General features: G+C 36.2%; 1 protein-coding gene across 6 annotated transcripts in view; it reads right to left on the bottom strand.

Moving 5' to 3' along the window:
* The window catches only part of COL25A1 (collagen type XXV alpha 1 chain), a 496,864-nt gene that overhangs the window by 226,034 nt on the left and 251,853 nt on the right, over positions 1-18,977 (bottom strand). For all 6 annotated transcript variants that reach the window (XM_063809725.1, XM_054683262.2, XM_054683264.2 and 3 more), the window contains exon 3: positions 12,840-12,919. In XM_063809725.1, the coding sequence (XP_063665795.1) occupies positions 12,840-12,919 (80 nt within the window). The remainder of the gene's footprint in view (positions 1-12,839; positions 12,920-18,977) is intronic.

Below are 18,977 nucleotides of genomic sequence, written 5' to 3' on the forward strand. Positions count from 1 at the left end.
GTGACTCGGCCACTTTGCATGGATTCTTTAGCTCTTCTATCTCCACTCTCCTCTTCCTCCACAGAACACAGTGAGGTATGATGGATCCAAAGCCAGGAGGAGGGGAGCTCACAGTGAGGCTGTCTGGCATGGTCTGCAGCGCAGCCTACTCTGGCTGCCTCTCAAAACCCTCCTGACTAGTGCTACCCTCAATCCTTGGCCAGCCCCTCTGCTGGGCAGCAGAAATGCTAGCACCAATCAATTTCTTTTACATAGGTTCCAAATGCCAGTTTACCAGCAATGTTTCATTCTCGCATGTGCGGCAGAGAGACTCTTTTGTAACTTTTCTCTAAAAGTGTGTGGGTCTGTATTTATTTGCTACAGAAAAATAAAATGTAAGCCCTCCACAGCTTAGAGCTGGCCCACGTGTCACTTCTGAGCCATGTGTGCCCTAAGTCTGTCACTCTCCTTCTCTGAGCCCTTGCTGACAGCTATAAAGTAAAATAGCACAATTTTATCAGTCCTGCCTTCTTCATGGGGTTGTAGCATCAAATGACCTATGTGAACGGGCTTTTGATGACTTACTTTCAATTAAATGTATTATATTATTATTAGCCAGGAAAGCTTATCAAATCAGGCATGCATTTTTACACAACACTGCCAAGTTACAAGGTTATATACATGGAATATGAAAGCTGAATCAAGGAAATGGATAAAAGAAGGAGGAAGGAATTACAGAGAGAGGAGAAGAAAGCCATGAAAGACAAGTGAAAGACAAGTGTGACGGTATATCTGTGCAAGTTCAGTAAGAATCTGAAAAAGTAGAACTTGAAGAGGTGTCTGTTTACAACCTCACTGTGATGGTTAATGTGATGTGTCAACTTGGCGAGGCTGCGGTGCCCAGTTGTTTGGACAAATACTAGTCTAGATGTTGCTGTGAAGATATTTTGTGGCTGTGATTAATGTTTACCATCAGTTCACTAAGAAAAGCAGATTTCCCTCAATAATGCGGGAGGGCTTCATCCAATCATTTGAAGGCCTTAAGAACAAAAACTGAAGTTTCCTGGAGAAGAAAGAATTCTATCTCAAGATTTAACATAGAAATCTTGCCTGAGTTCCAGCCTTCAGGCCTGCCCTACAGATTTCGGACTTACCAGTTCCCACAACCGCATGAGCCAATTCCATAAAATAAATCCCCATACCTCTATAGATGCCCTATGGTTCTGTTTCTCTGGAGCACCCTGAGTGATATAATCACCAAGGCTGTTTTTACTGGTAATCCCATTGGATTCTTTTTAGTCTTTATCTTATTTGCCATTTTGCAGGAACATGTGCATTCGAATCATGCCAGCAATACAGTGTAGAGAGAATAAAGTCCTGAGCAAATGAGCATTTTTGGATACAATGAGAAGAGTTTGGTGGCTCTCAACGTCAATAAATATCTCCACTTAGCTGTCTTACCAATAGCTCAAACTCAAATGTTCAAAACAGAAATCTTTGCTTCCCATAAGAGGCTTCTTTTCTTGAGTTGCTGCTCCTGCAGTGTCCCCCTCTGCCCCCACTGGAGATTCATCCTTCCCTTCTTCCTCTGGGTGACTGCTCATGTCTACTCCAGCAAGCTTATAGTTCTTCCTTGAAACAGTTTCTCAGATGAAGCCCTCAGCATCAACCCCTACCCAAGTCTGCTCTTCCATCTTTATTCTCCATCTCAGTGGCCTCAATATGATTCGCCAGAATGAGGACTGAGAGCCACCTCCACTTCTATCTCCTCTTCATTCCTACATCATCATGCGTCTGTCATTCCTAACTCATTAATGCCACCTAAATCCGCCCCAGTCTCTACATCTCCCCTGCTACCATTCTTTCCAGATCATTTTATGTCCCCCCGCTTAGCTGCAACAATACCCTAATCATCTCTCTCTTCCCATTTGTCCTCCTCCTTGTCCTTTAGCAGAATGGCCTTCTCAAATGTTCCTCTGACCCTGCCACCCTACTCCTTTAGCCCTTCTAAGACTGCATACTTTTAGGGTAACCACTTGGAATGGCATGCAAAGTACTCCATAGCCTCATCCTGCTCCAATCTCTATTTTTACTAGTTACTTCCTAATCTCTTTCTTGAACTTTATATTTCAGCTTTATTTCATACACCACTTCCCAAAATGACAGTTTTTTCTTGGGTTCCAAAGGCTTTGAAAATGCTAACCTCTTGGAAAATACACACTACTTCGATTTTTCACCCAGACAAGTCCTTCACTGATCTCAGATCCAGAGGCATTCCTGATCCCCTCCACATCTAAATCTGGATTATATTCTCTACTGTCCTCCCACTGCACCTTGGCATATCCTGAGCATACTTCTCTCACAAAATTGCTATGTTTTTGTTTTGTTTTCTTCCTCTCTAGATGATAAGGACCTTGAAGACAAAAGTCACGTCTTATTTGCCATGTATCCTCATCGTATAGCAGAGGGTGTGGTACGTATTAAGCACTCAATATTAGTTTGATGAATGAATCAGTGTGTGAATACGCATTATCTTTTAAATAACTCTATGAACTAATTATTAACAATCCTTTAAAGTCTCTCCTGTCTCTAAATTCTATATTTCATCCTTTTTTCTTTCCTTGACCATACAGAAATACCTTCCTTCAAAATTAAGCAGAAGTAAGAACTAGAGATATGTGTGCGTATTTGCGTGTATGTGTGTATAACTTTGAGGCCAAAGATATTAGCAAGTAACAAAAGATGCATGCTTTATTCCATTTAACCCTATGCAAATCTTAAGGATGCATGAGAACTTGTTTCAAAAAGTATAATACAAATATCATTAATAATTTTTAAAAACATAAGAACATCTAGGTAACCTGGAACACTTTAGATTCCACATCTTGATGTCTTTTTAATTCCACCAAAACAGAAACAAAAACTTATTTAATGACTGAAGAAGGGGATTCTTTCCACATTATAGTCCATGACCCAGTTAAGACCAAACACAGCACTTAGTTAACTTAGGCCAAATGTAGGCCAGCGTCATGGTGTCCACATAATTAGAATTATGCAGAAGCCACCCTTTGTATAAGAGGAATCACAGCATTTTACGTAGCTAGTTTGGAAGAATGGGAACATTGAGCCCTTCTCTGATCACATGCTGCCAAAGATTATTAAATGTTTAGCCATTCATGAGGAAACAATAATCATTCAAATCACTCATTTGACCTTGTTCAAAATATTAACATTCAAAATGTGTCTAAGCTGCTTTGTAACAGCACTTTATTTTCAAGTGGCTTTCTTGAATATAGCTAGTTATTGCCTCACAAACCAGCAAGAGTCACATAGTTACTTCCCTAATTAGTCCCATAAGATATTTACAGGTCTGCATTAGGCAGACAGCCCTAGGAATTCAGCAACATGACTAAATATTTGGTCATAAGAAAGCAAAACAGGAAGCAGTGACATGACACTCTATTTGTTCGGAGACTGGACATTAGAACGGTACACAGGTGTCCAATCATCAACTAATAGCAAAGGCTTTAAAACCGAGGCATTCCTTTTGAATTTTCTTTGTAGAAATTTTGACTGCATTGTACTGTCTGTTTTGGTTTTTTCTTTTTTAATTCGAAAAGAAGCAAATTTAATTTTACTTATCAAGTATCCTGGGGAGAGAAAGGATTCAGTCCTAAACTCTTTTAAAATGTTATCCTGTTTCCTACCATAAGAATGGCAGTGGCTCACTCTTCAAGCTTCATGAAACTGACTCTAAAAGTGTTAGTCACTTTTTTTCACAGAAGCATTGCTAAAAATTAAACTTTATCCTGAAACTACTGGGAATATAAAACCAGACACATAACCAGAATTGTGCCTAGTTGAGGAGGTTACCCTGGACCCAATCCTGTTATAGATCTAAGCCACTCCATGGCAAGAGAAACGGTACAAGGAAAGAGAAGCCCGTAACAATGAATAGAGGTGCTTAAAGATTTGAGAAATACTGAAAGATAAAAAGTCCTCACTATCAATGAGATTATGAAGTAATCTGGAAGGCCTGGGTCTCATGACCTGCCATTAATACTTTTCTCTTTTTACAGACCACCCTTTAACTTTTATGTCACCCCCTTTTTTTAAAAAAAAAAATCCCCTTCCTTTAATTTTTGTTCTGTTCTAGGTTTCCAGTGATAATAGTTTTAATGACTGTTCTTCTCTAAAATGTTACAAGACTGAGACCACATTATTCCCAAGTGACACACCAATGTATGTTTCTCTGATGATTTCTGGTTCTTTTTATTTCTTCAGGAATTATTTCCAGTAGGACAGTGGAGACTTAGGGCAGTGGAGACTGGCTGTTCACCAAATTTGTTTACTTTTCCTTCTGAGCCCACAGCTACATTTCTCTCCCTCTCTTACAGTTAGGTATGAACATGTGACTTGACTCTTGCCAAAGGAATGTGGTCAGAAGAGATATAAATCATAGAATTCTAAACTTCCAATAATGGTCAAAAAAATCCTCCCATCTGACCCTCCACTCTTTCCTTATCTATGGCTGTGCATCCGTGCCCAAGATAGCCTTGGAACACACATGTTAAAGATGGCAGAGTCTCCATCAGTCTGGGCTCCTGCAAGGAGCCTTGCCCATCAATATGCAAAAAAATGAATTTTTACTATGGTAAGCCACTAATATCTTAAGGTCCGTCTGTTACAACAGCTAAAGTTATTCTAAAACAGATGGTATCCAGAAATAGACCGTAGGAAAAAAAAAATGTTGCAAAAAAATTGTCAATATTTTTGTATGTCTATTTCTTCTTCCTTGTTCCTTTTTAAAATTTTAATTTTTTTACTTTAACAGCCTTATTTAAGCTCAATTTGCAGCTCTTTGCCCCTTACTGTAGCCACTTCCAGAATTCCAAACTTCTGCTTAACCTGGCACTACATCTACAGAAACCATAGCAGAGGAAGCATTAAAACAGATTGCCACTGAACACAGTGCTCTCTACAAACATGGAAGCTCAAACCACTCAATACAGAAGACATGAAAAGACACTAGAGAATCTATTCTATGTACACATTCATAGTCATATTCTTTTTCTTTTTCTGCTTTCTGTCCTAGAAGACAAATCAGTGTGCAGGGTCTCAAAATGAACAACCTGAGTTGTTCATTTGACAAGTGACAGCCTGAGATCATTCTATTAAAACTCTACCCCCAAACAGCCTTTCAGTGCAAATTAATTCTCTGGGCTTTTGCTTCTATGGTTTGTTATGGTGACTGTTATAATGACTGAATTGATCTAGCTATGCTGGTATTTTACACTCATACTGCCTCCTACGAGATAAATGGTTTGTTCCCTCCATCAATAATCATAATACCCTGCTATTATAGAAAAAATACAGTTACTACACATTTAAAAGCACATTCTTTGAGTCCAAATATAAATTTTTTAATATTATAATAATTAAGTAGGAATATAAAAAGGAGTAATTAAAGGAATATTTGCTGAAAAACTTCAAGAAAATTTTATACCTAGTTTTCTTAACTCAAGAGGCAAAGCTCATACCTCCACATGATTTGCTTCTGTTAAATGATAATTAGATGATTTGCGAGTTTGTTTTGAGTAACTGGCAGTTTAAAAGAGCAGTCATAAGATGTAAGATCTACAAATAACTAACAGCTTAATATGAACCATACACGATGAGGATAGGATAAGATACAACAAAGATGTTTACAAAGAGGGTGGTATCACTTAAACTTTACTTGCCTGAAAAACACCTTATAGAAATATGGGGGACTTTGAAGAGGGACAGACCTGGGTTTATATTTCAGTTCTGTCTCCTGCTAGATGTGCACCCTTGGGCAAATTATTTGACTGGTCCAATGCTCACCTTTCTCCTCTGTAAAATAGGTATAGTAACTCTCTAGGTCACGGGGTGGTCTGAGAACTGGTATGTTAAGTGACACATGGTAGGTAGCTGCTATAAATTGTAGTTATTAGTATATCAGGAAAAGACATAATTTGACTTAAAAATCTTATCATTTTTTTTCATTATGAAGTAAAGGTATCAGAGGTTTTCATCTAAAAGTTCTACTGAGATTTCTTTCCTAATTCATCTGCCACATTGGCAGAAATAGCATTGTAAGCTTAACTTGGCCAAGTCTGCTTCATTCATCTGTCAACAAGATTCTAGGGTTCAAACCGAGCTGACAATTGTTAAAGGTGGACAGGACAGAGCAGGCTGCACAACAGAGTCGTATTTCACACCTCAGAGAGTTCTCCACAACCAACAATAACATCATATCTCTGTCAGTCAAGCATAATTATAGGGCTTGATAGACTGATACAAATAAAACAGCCAGTTAAAAAAAGGTCTCCTGGCTCTTTTCTGGCTACAGTTACAGGACTTGCTTGATTCTGTGACCTGTGAATATTAGAATAACACTTCTTTTTGGGACAAAGAGACAGAAAGACTGCACCCACTATTGACTCTGAAAAGGATCAAAACTATGTGTAAACTTTGCTCCATTTAAAAACCCTAAAGTCATTTTGTAAATTTTGATCAAACTCTCTCTGCTTCCTATTAAAGTGCAAACTTATTTTTAAGTGATCCAAAATAGAAGGTACCATTTGATAGTCACATAATACAATGGACTGACAAATCATTCTAGCAAATACAGTTGTGATATCTGAGCTTGATGCTCAAAGCACATGCACAGAGTCCATTAGAACAATATTCTAATATGTGTTACCTTTATGAGAAAGAAAATAGAAAAAAGTATGTGATATTCACTTAAAAACAAATTATATACATTATCACAAAATTGCTCTGTTGCAGCCATTTTTAGCAGAGACTCCTCTGATGTGTGTGTGTGTGTGTGTGTGTGTGTGTGTGTGTGTACGTATGTATATAAATATATATATCTCAAAATAGATAAGGCTGAGTAATAAGCTGAAAGCTTCCTAGAGAATAAATTGATACACGGGATCTAATTCAAGTTGTATTTCAAGTTTAAATTATAAATGATCTCAATATGCAAGACTATAAAAACTGACAAAAGAAACACATAGTTATATATCCACACATAATTCTAGTGGAATATACCCAAGTTTTCCAAAACATTCTAAGTAAAGTTGCAAATATATGGTTGCTAAATTAAATTTTATCATTAATACTTTTCTTTTTTGTTTCTTTTAATCTTACAGTGAGATCTGCCATTATCCCCTGGGCCATCTAATTTTTTATTAGTTAGTTTGTTTGTTTGTTTTACTGAGTGTCCAAATGTCTCTTGCACTATTGGAGCACATTTCATAATGAAGTGAAAGTGAATGACAGCAAAATATACATCAAGATCCCAGGTTACACTTTCTAATCTGTCTGTACACATGAAGCCACAGCACCATGGGAACTGCGGGCCAGAAGGAAGTTTGAGAAATTTACTCGATGTAGGTTCTGTGCCAAGGATTGCTCACCAGAAGCAAGACTAACTTCTCAGACCAATTTTGTGCTTTATATTTAGAGTGCAGAATGGAGGCAAGGGCAACTGTGATTAAGATGACAATATATGCCTCGATAGCACACTTGAGGAGATAGTTGAATAATGTTTTAAAAGATACAAAGTAGGACAATACATTTCTCTAAAAATTAAAATTACAGAAACTGTCAGATTTTAGTTCAGGAAAAAGAAGTGAAAGGAAAATATATACAGTTGACCTTAAACAGCATGGGTTTGAACCACATTGGTCCACTTATATGCCAGTTTTCCTCCTCCTCTGCCGATAACAAGACCAACCCCTTTTCGTCCTTCTCCTCCTCAGATTATTCAATGTGAACATGGTGAGGATGAAGACTTTTGTGATGATCCACTTCTACTTAATGAATAGTAAATGTATTTTCTCTTCACTGTGATTTTCTAAATAACATCTTTTCTCTAGCTTATTGTAAGAATGCAGTATGTAATACATACAACATATAAAATGTATATTAATTAACCATTTGTGTTATCAGTAAGGTTTTCTGTCAATAGTAGGTTATTGGTAGTAAAGTTTTTGGGGAGTCAAAAGTCATCTGTGGATTTCTCACTGAGCAGAGGGTTGGTGCCTCTCACCCCCACATTGTTCAAGGGTTAACTGTACATAAAATTAAGGTGATGTAAAAATAGGAATAGTCCTTAGAAATTAAAATTGTCAGTAATTGGGTATTGCCTCTAAATAAACATATTGCTGATAAATTTATTTAACTGTAATAATCCCATTGTTCATTAATATTTACTCAGATATAAAAAATATGCCAGAAATTTGTTATAAAGCCACCTACTCTAAAGCAAAATTTGATGGAAGGCAGATACTTTTTAGACATTATACATGGAGATTTAGGAATTGGAGGCTCAAGAAGATTTCATCATAATGTATTTTACCCACAAGGAAGCCCATGATATTGGGTCCTAAGTACTATGGTAGGGTTGTATTGTATTAGTAAAGATAGCATAATCAATGTTTTTTTTTCTCTTTTGTACAATCAATGTTTTTTCATCTTATCAAATATAAGCAACTTGAATTATCTTCCAGTCAGTATGGAAACTCATGATTATACTTTATTTCTTGGATTTGATGCTGTTTGCCAAACATATTGTAACTTCTTTAAAATGTAGTCAAGGTGGGACAGTATCAATACTTGTTTTATAGATTAGCCATTTTGCAGTTTCGGCCATAATTTTATATTATATGTGATTATTTTAACCAAGGAATATGATTTGACCCATGGCCTGACAAACCCATGTAACAATGATCCATGTTATAACACAACTATAATTCATAAGGAATGGAATAAAGTGGTAAACTGAATCGATTTGAAATCAGACATATCTAATTGAATTTCAACTTTGCAAATCCTCTAGCTGTGCAACCTTTGGTAATTAACCTCTATGAGCCTCAGTTTCCTCACTGAACAATAGGAATGGTAACATCAGAGGGTTGGTGTGAGAACAAAATGAAATTATACATGTAAAGTACCTAGAATATTGCTTGCCTTACACTAGGGGCTTAATGCTAATTCTCTCTTATTTCTATATAATAAGAAAAGGAGGAACAATTGACATCTTTAGGTAGAAAATTTGGACTAACAGATGGCCTCAAGAAAGCGAGAGCTATATGGTTGCGTGATTTTTCGAGGAATCAAAGAGGAAGTACTAGAATCCTGAAGAATTCATAAGGCAGAAATGAGATTTAACTACCTCTTGCCATAGCTAATGTGGATTCAAAAAAAAGAAGCCTTGAACACTCTACTCCAGCCATAACCTCAGGAGTTTCCTCTGGGTAGTAGTGGTTTGTTACTTACTTAACATGAAGAGACTTAAGTATGAAGCCAAAAAGTAAAGACTCCTAGACCTAAGGCATGCCATCTGCCTAGCATTAAGCAAGAGCTGAAAGTCAGTTACAGAAGCAAAGTCATTTCTAACATGATTAATGTTCCATCCTTGAACGTGGCAGGAAGACTGCAAAAGATATTTGGAGGCCAACGTTTCCTCTGAATAAAGTAAATAAGTATACGCTAAGCCCCTGTCCCTGGACCATGCTGGCCTGTTAGATAAGTTGCCAACGTGGAGTCTGCGAACCTTGGAGCAAACTGACTATCCAGGATGAGAAAATATCTCAAGGCCAATGATCATTGCTACCGTAAATGCACACTGCACAGTATAAACACTGGGGTCAGATACAGATATCCAGGATATTACTCAAAAACACATCTAGCTCAGAGCTGACAAGATAATCTGTTCCTGTGAGTGCAAAACAGACTGGAATGCTGCAGCTATGACCTACTCAAGGAAAGAAAAAAGAAAGTGAAACTCTCCAAGGGCTCCATCTCATGTTCTTTATGCAGGCAAAACTCCAACAGACTTCAAAGGAAGTGTTGCCTAAGGAGGGAGGACTGGTCCAAGCTCACTGGGGGTATCATTTCCATGATCATGTTGCCATCTACATTTGGCAGACTGGCAAATGCAAATATTTCAGATACAAGTTTAAACAGATGAAAAAAGAAGTGTGAAATAGCTTGGAGATTTGCTTGCAAAAGAAACCTCAGAATTCCAGGAAAAGGATTTAAAATCAGAATCTTCATAAGTTATCCAAAAATCCCACGAGGGTATTGGTGTGTGATCATATCAAAAATAAACGTTTTTCATCATATGTTCTCACTCATAAGTGGGAGCTAAGCTATGAGGATGCAAAGGCATAAGAATGACACAATGGACTTTGGGGACTCGGGGGAAAAGGTGTGAAGGGGGTGAGGGATAAACGACCACAAATAGGGTGAAGTGTATACTGCTCAGGTGATGGGTACACCAAAATCTCACAAATCACTGCTAAAGAACATGTAACCAAATACCACCTGTTCCCCAATAACCTATGGAAATAAAAAAATTTAAAACAAATTTAAATGGACATATATTGCATTCTAACATCACATGATCACAAAATTGTGTATCTAAAAAATAATTTTCCAAACTTTAAGTATACTCTTTTTTTTTTTTTTTTTTTCAGACGGAGTCTCGCTCTTTTGCCCAGACTGGAGTGCAGTGGCATGATCTCGGCTCACTGCAAGCTCCGCCTCCCGGGTTCACGCCATTCTCCTGCCTCAGCCTCCCGAGTAGCTGGGACTACAGGCGCCCACCAACATGTCCAGCTAATTTTTTGTATTTTTAGTAGAGATGGGGTTTCACCGTGTTAGCCAAGATGGTCTCGATCTCCTGACCTCATGATCCACCCGCCTCGGCCTCCCAAAGTGCTGGGATTACAGGCGTGAGCCACCGCGACCGACCACTTTAAGTATACTCTTAAAAGGTCAGTAACATTTTTCTAATAGACATAGAGACTATATTTTGGTGTTTTAACAAAGTTTTAACATACACGATCCTGATAAATGCAAACAAGCCAATGTGCAGCAAACATACTTACAGGAGGACCTATGGGGGGAGCAGGTGGAGAGAGAAGAGAGAGAGAGGAGTTAGTGAATATGCAAAATATTAAAATCAAACAAAAGATATGAGCATAATCATCAGCATGACATAATAGACATGGAAGTTTTTTAAAATTAACTGATTCTTAATCATTTTTAGACCATGGAGCCTTTGAGACCATTTCAAAAAAATGTATAATTGCACACAAAATTTTACATAAAATTTCAAGTAATTTTTAGATTCCCTGAAGCCTGTCTATGAATTGCTGAGATGTTCATATATCTTAAGTAAAGACTAATTTATAAAAGTTTAGAGAAGTATGAATTATGAGAATATTTGGTAATTTATGATAGACCAGTTATAGAGAATTGATATATAACTTCTTGAGTTTGATAAAACAGCCAAATGAGAAATGTACCGATTATTTGTCCTTAGAATTTTTTATTCAACATTATTGTAAATATGCAAAAGACTAGGTCCTCACGTTTATGTAAGTTTCTTTAAAACCATCAAAACAGGCAAAGACTAAGACAATTTTAAATATTTCACACACCATTATGCTCAATTAAAATACTAGTTCTAAGTAGCTAGGAAGTTGGAAATTGGCTTTTATTTTCTATGAAACTTTGTATAAGCATAAATTTTTCACTTTTTCCCCAAAATCCTCTTTCTTTTGACAAAGATCAAAGATCATTTCTATGATTATCTGATTCCACTAATGTTTTATCATTTCTTTTTCCTCAAAACAAATTTATAAAGTGTCCTCTATTAGAAAACTTTGCACTTTGTGAAGGAATACCTATACAAGTTTCCAATTATTTAGATTCAATGAGCTATAAAGGTAGCTTTTGACAACACTCTTTAAAAAAAAAAAGCAACCACACTGCTCAAATTAATAAATTTTCACAAATGCTTTTTACTTTTACATCTTTCTTAAAATGGAAGAGAAAATGAGGCAAGAAAAAAAACCACACATTAATCTGCTATCAGCTCTTGATAGGTTAATGTTTCTGTTTCAATACTTAGTAATTGATTATTTTTAATATTGAAAAATACTTAGAGAAAATACTGAAAAATAACAATTTACAGCATGCTAGAGTCAAACCTTAAATTACTTTATCTTGCATGTAAGAATTAATGGCCTGATAAGACTTTATGTGGTCATTTCCAAAAAAAGAAAAACAGTAAGTGAACTCATTTATACAGATCATCTCAGTTTCAAAAGAAATTTTACTTGACTTTTCTGTTTTACATTGGGGATTTGTTTTACATATAGGTATTTGGCCTGAAAGCAAGAATGTCCTGAAGTAGGAATCAGGACAATTGGTTCTGTTTCAAGTTTTGCCTTGGCCAAATCACCTGACTGCTATGGGCCTCCATTTCCTCAACTACAAAATGAAAATTCTAGATTGATTACTAAGGCTCTTGTCATCACTAAAATTCCATGGTTGTACAAGAAGGATAAAACATTCCCAAATTTTGAAAATGGTAAGAGTAAAAGCATGACAGAATTGTGCCAATTGGATAAAATAACAACACAGCTTTCTAAGACATGTGCCCTAGTGTCCCAAGGCAGATGTTTTTGCAAAGGACCTACATTGACTGACCACCTATATAGATGGAAACGTGGGTGATGCTATCACACTGTGTGCAGCTGAGAAACACGCCATTGTACATAGAAAGGACAGACTTAACTTGACCCAATAAATAAGCCCCAAATGGGTACCAATTGTTACTAAACTGCAATTAACAATACTTTGCAAACTTCTCCTTTTTACAGTTTAATAGAAATAAGGAGAAGATTAAAAAATAATAAATAAACAAATACAAGTAGGTCTAGCAGAGAAAGATTTAAACACACACATATAACCTCCAACAAGACAATATTATCATTAATTAGGAAGAACAGATGCCGGAACTTAACCAGAACATGAGTGACACAGAGCAGCTGAAAGAGAGACTTACCAGATTCTCCTCTTCGGCCTCTCTTACCTCGTTTCCCTGGAGGGCCTGAAATACAAAGGATAATTTTTTTAGTGTAGTTTAATTCTTTTTCCTGGTTCCAAAATAGCTAGTAAATAATTTATATATATTTTCTCATTGTTTTTAACTACCAACTTCAAGAAAGGGATCAGATATTTGTAAAGGTCAGTATTGTCTTTAGTGTTTCAGCAAAACTCTTAAGGTTCATTTAATTATAAAAGCTACTCTAGATACATGATCATCTAGTGTTACTTAAGAAAACTAATGATTCGGAATTTTTGTTCATCCTGCTTTAATATCATCAATAAAGAAAGGGTTTGCTAAGAAAATTGGTAGTTGAGTTTTATATTTCTAAGAAATATTTCTTTTCAGTATGTGAATAATTAAAGTACTAATTAATAATTTAAAAGTACTAAGTCCAAATGATTTACAGTTTCTTTTCAGTCAGGTCCATCATAATTTTCTGAAAATGTTTAGTTAGCAGTTAGTTAAATGTATATATTAGTAATGGAAAATAATCCTTACAAATATTTATATTTCATTAAATGTGAATATATTGGAATTTCACCGATCAACAACCACCTGAATAAAATCACAACCTTTTTAATAAGACAGTGTTTAGGTAGTAATTATAGGCCTGATTTTTCTACAAGGGCAAGTTCATTATTGTCATTCAATAAATAGCCTTTATGATGATCTCATTTTAAAAGCAGAGAAAAAAACTTGTTTTTTTTTTTTTTTTGGTAAGTTACCGGTAAAGACCACCAAGCTAGTATGTATCAGACTTCGCACAAGATTCTAGACGTTCATGGCTTTCAAGCCATTATTCTCAATTATATAATTTCTGTCCTCATTTCCTTGGGCAGGAGTAGCCTTGCATTGAATTATGGTTCAGGCAAATAGAAGAGAATAATTAGCCCACAATGAGAATTGAGGTCTTACAATATTTGCCAGGAGAAGAAGGCCAAGGAAAATACAGAACTGCCTGATTTTAAAGAATGAGCTGCTAAGTAGGACTGATGACTTCCAAACTTTAGAAAGTTCAAGACACAAGCAGCACAGGCCTTAGTATCCAAGCGACTTTCAATGTGATCCTGAGCTACTGGCTCCCACATGGAAACACTATCATGAGAAACAAAAACATCAGTGGGGCAGTTAGTTTCCTCCCAGTCCCTTACACAGAATAAGTCTGACCGTCTGTATTTTGTAAGAGGTTAAGAAACAATTGAGCAATAAAACCAATAGAAAATATTAGGAGAATAAGCTTTGTAGCAAAGTCCAAAACTGCCAATAGAAATTTCAGATTTCTTTCTATATTCTAGAATAAAGGGGTGTTTTCATCATATTCAAGGTATCTTGGCCAGATTGGGAACAGGAGAAGAATCATATAAATGAGTAAATGAGCCCAGAGAACCCTAAAAGGTACGAAAATATAAAGTTAATACATCTGTTCAAACACACATACATACACACACACACACACACACACACACAGACAGACATAATCTGATATATAAAACTTCCTTAAGACTAAGAATTATATTTTTTCTAGTATAACATCACTTAAACTAAGAACTCTCTAGCAACTACTATATACTTATAATGTCTGTGGTTCACATGGTAGGACCATTAGAAGCCATTGTGGAAGAGATGACAGACGAGAATTTTCCAAAACTGAATATAGCAGTCCTATGATTGAACTTATATTTCAAGTGGCATGTAAAAATAATTCACCCTAACCATGTGGAAGGAGAAACTTAGGAATATTCAAAGATTAAAGAAAATGTTAGGAAATACCAGAGGGAAATTACAATGGAAAGTACTTTGACTGACCATTGTCTCACCTACAACAATGGTGCCAGAAAGGCCCAGCCCTGATTTGTACATGTCTTAGAGGCCTCTAATTATTACTTATTTATTGGGAAGTAGCTTATTTGCCATTTTCTCCCTGAAGAATGTGTCTTTCAACAGTGGATTTCATCAAATAAAAACAATAGATTGCACAAATGTTTAAGAAATAACTTGAATAAATTTTTACTTAACAGACAGAAGATTATGAAAAAAATGATTAAAGAAGCACTCACATCTTTTGAAGAAATCAAAAACCAAAATATGAATATTTGTGAACATATCTGGATTAAATAGTCAATCAGAAGGTTTAAAGAAATGAATCAAATGCTGTGGAAAATCTGCTTGTCATACTGAGAATTGAAGAACAGGATGCAAGCAAACTCAAACAGCACTTGGCAAGACAGACATCTATTGAATATGGTAGGGTTTTACAAAGCATGTCATAATATTTGACAGAGAAAATGAATTTAAACTAAGTTATGAGAAGATGGAATCTAAACTCTAATGAATTTACAAAGAAAATATTGGATTTAAGAAAAGCATGTTATAATTATTATTGGAATCAGAAAACTGCAGGGAGCATTATACTGACCTTGCTGAACTAATAAATTATACAAAACTCTCAGAAAAGCCTAGGTAAAGATCTTACTTCTAAGAGAATAATTTGATGTTTGAAGAAGTCTACTGTGCAGATAAGATAATTTGATCTTGCTTCTGAATTTAAAGACAAAAAGAATAATAAAAATGAAATGGATGAGATGAATTTGGCAATGGATAGCTGGCAGAACAGAGTGAGAAGATAGAAAATTAGAAAAGAAAAATCAGACAAAACTGATGTTAACAATTGTCACAAAAGATAGTGGCCATTTTCATTCCAAAGTGAGTGATGAATTGTCAGCCAGGCATGAGCTGTATGAACACATACAGAAGCTGGAACATGGCTCTCATTCACTAAACTTGGCCAGATCTTTACAACAGAAATTCTCAGTAAATTCTATCAGCAGAAAAACATGACTCTGCAAAAGAAACTGGTTCAAGAACATGAATGGGAAGAGAAAAAACAGAAGCTATCAGCAACAGAGGAAGTGAAAACTTACAAGCAGAAAATTCATTCAATGAAGAATGAATTACAGAAAACAGAGAGAAATGACAAAACCAGATTGCTCTTCAGGATTAGAAAATTCAGGACAATTGGTACTATTCATGCTTCAGAAAGAGTTCTTGCTAACTTTCAAAAATAGATGCAAGCTGTCAGCCTGAGATAGAATTAGTAAAAATTTGCCATCATGGTAATTATTTAAAAACCAGTGACTATAAACCCAACTCCAGACAGACCCTGTTCATCAAATAACAAAGGCAAGCCTCCTAAACCACGCCAGTTCTTTTGGCCCATGACTAATATTGTTTGAACGCTCTATTCCTCACTAATGATGTATCCACTTGAAAAGGCTCTTCTCTAAATTTAGAAATGTACCTAGAAGGAAACATATGCCACTCCATGGGCCCTCACATGATCGTGAGGGTGGGTGGTTATTGGAAGTAGCTGGAATACCCTTCCCTGGCTCATCAGGTGAATTACCAAAACCTGTCAATTCTACCCCTATTACTTAGATCTGTTCACTCTTCTCCACTCCTAAGAGTATAATATTTCAAGGTTGAGTTTAAACGTAATCTTTCTTGATACTCCAAGAAGAGATTTTTTTCACAAGGATGTTATTTGTCTTTGAAAATATTTTTACCTTTTATAAACGTTTGCAATAAACACACAGGAAGCATTTAGAGAAAAGTTTCAGAATTCATCATTGGCTGGGTGTTTTGTTTTGACCTCTTGTTTTCTATTTCAACACACATTTCTGGCTGGGTCTGCTTTTGGAGAGCAGGTATCATGTGGATAAAAAGCAAAGGGATGGCTCACGCCCTGGGTGATTGTGCTTAGGTGCGTTGTCATAAACACCCGACAATAGGGAGAAGGTGGCTATCTCATTATGAGAATGGCTTAATGGTCACCACTGACACAGGTCATTAGATAATAAATTCCTGACTGAATGGAGGAGGTAATTAATGAATATACAGACACACACTAGGTGTTCAATAAACATTAGCTCCCACTTTTACTTTCTTTATATTTTCTTTTTAGTCCATTGTGATTCTATTTGAGAATTTGATAAAAGTTGACTATATGTGAACAAGATTGCAAGAGATTAATATCACCTTATAATTATACTATTCAAAGAGGCAATTTAATATACTAAAGACAACATGGAACACAGAGTTAAAAACCTATGGATTTTTCACTACTGTGTGAATTGAGCTGACTTTCAACTAATCTCTTTGATTTTAATCTGCTATCTGGTAAATAATACTCACTCCACCCCATTTGTATGATTATTGTGAGGATGAAACTGTAAAGTGCTATTACATTATACTAAACAAGTGTTTCCTTCATTTTTCATTCATGTGTTGAAGCTTATAAACCATTTCCGTGCTACATTACTGTCATATTCATCAATAAGAATAGTAAGCTTTTTAAACATAGTAAGAATTCTAAAATAGTAAGATTTTGACACATTCTAATAAAAAGCTGAAACTTAGAAGTTTCATCCCCAGAAGCATAGGGAACTTTAAGTACATTAGATAAGAAAAATCATAAAATACCTCAAACAGTAGAAAATATTCCAAAAAATACTCTTATTCAGAGTTTTGGAGACAGAAAATGGAGACATTACAGCAAAGTAAAGGACAGAAAACAGAACTTGTGGTCTGGGAGGGACAGAGTGAGGACAAAGCTGTTTGCAGATGGAGCAGCCCTCTTGATGGACGCACACTGGGGTAGGGAAGTCTGGAGGACAAATGTGTGCAAAGCCAAGATGCTCCTCCACCCCAAACAATCCCTGAACAGGTCGCCAACAGCTGCAGCTGGCTCTTGGGAGGGAGGAACCTGTCTGGGCACAGAGGAGACAGCGGATCATCCTTTCTGAACCAACCTCCCCCATCCTCCAGCTACATTCAGAGACTAAACCAGGTTTACCTTCAGGTCTTCTGGATTAACCTTACAAGCAGGCACAGATTAATTTCAGAGCTCTCCCCAAAGTCCTCCCACCTGTTTGCTTGCTTAATGCCTGAAATTCCTTCAAGATGGACCAAAGTGTTTCATTCCACAATTAGAAGTAAAAGGCTTAAATGGCAATGCCTGGTAGAAGTAGAACACTAAATAAAATTTATTCTCTCCATACTCATAAAATGTCTGTACTACAACAGACCCATGAGGTCATAAGAGCCAAAGGTTTTCATGCTCTGCTGAGAACCTGGACCATCAGAGCAGCTCCAGGTTGCCATACTGAATTGCAACCATTTTCAGTAAAACCTCCATGGCTAAAACAAGTTTATAAATGATTCACATTTCTGCAAATGTAAAACTGAGCCCAACAGAGGCGAAACAACCTGCCCACAGTCCCACACAGCAGATCCCAGCTTCCTGATTCCAAACCGAGAGTTCTGTGGCTCAATGCACTGCGTGTCAGTTTTGAATTCACATTCCACAGACACAACCAGCCACAACCAGTGCGAACTTTCCAAAGTACTTTATTTCATCAATGACCCACCTTGTATTTTTCGAACATCGCTACTTAGACAGATGTATTATTAATCTTTGTGACAGCCTTCCACTAGACTGTAAGCTCATGAAGGGAGAAATTCTCTCGTTCATCCTTGTATCTCCAGCAGCAGGCATGAGGCTGACCACTCGGAAAACTTTAAAGGGGCACTGTCTATGAGCTATTTGATGCACACCAATGTTATTTCATACTATTATGGCAAAAATCACAATTACTTTTGCACCAACCTAATACATTAATTTTTTAGAAGAAATGACTTTTTTTATTCAGGAGATTTATTTCTCAAGATTTTCTCAATCAGCATGTACTCCACTATACATAACACAGGGTTGTTTGTTTTAAATATCTTTTATGTGTTTATTTTTGTTTCAAATTTCCTCAAGTTTTAATCTCTGTGGAATGTCAGTTTATAAACGAAAGTTAGTCATAATAAATAATAGGAAATAATTTCAGCTTACAATAGCCAAGTTCCATAACTCTCACTACAGAGTATTATTCAGATATACAGTAATCATTTTAAAGATAATGAGTTCAACTGAAATTTGGAAAAGTCTTTCTCCCTTATTTTTAACAATAGAAAAGATATACTAACAAATGTGTGAGGGACTATTTTCTTACAC

This window comes from Pan troglodytes, chromosome 3 (assembly GCF_028858775.2).
Source record: "Pan troglodytes isolate AG18354 chromosome 3, NHGRI_mPanTro3-v2.0_pri, whole genome shotgun sequence".
In the NCBI taxonomy this organism is placed as follows: domain Eukaryota; kingdom Metazoa; phylum Chordata; class Mammalia; order Primates; family Hominidae; genus Pan; species Pan troglodytes.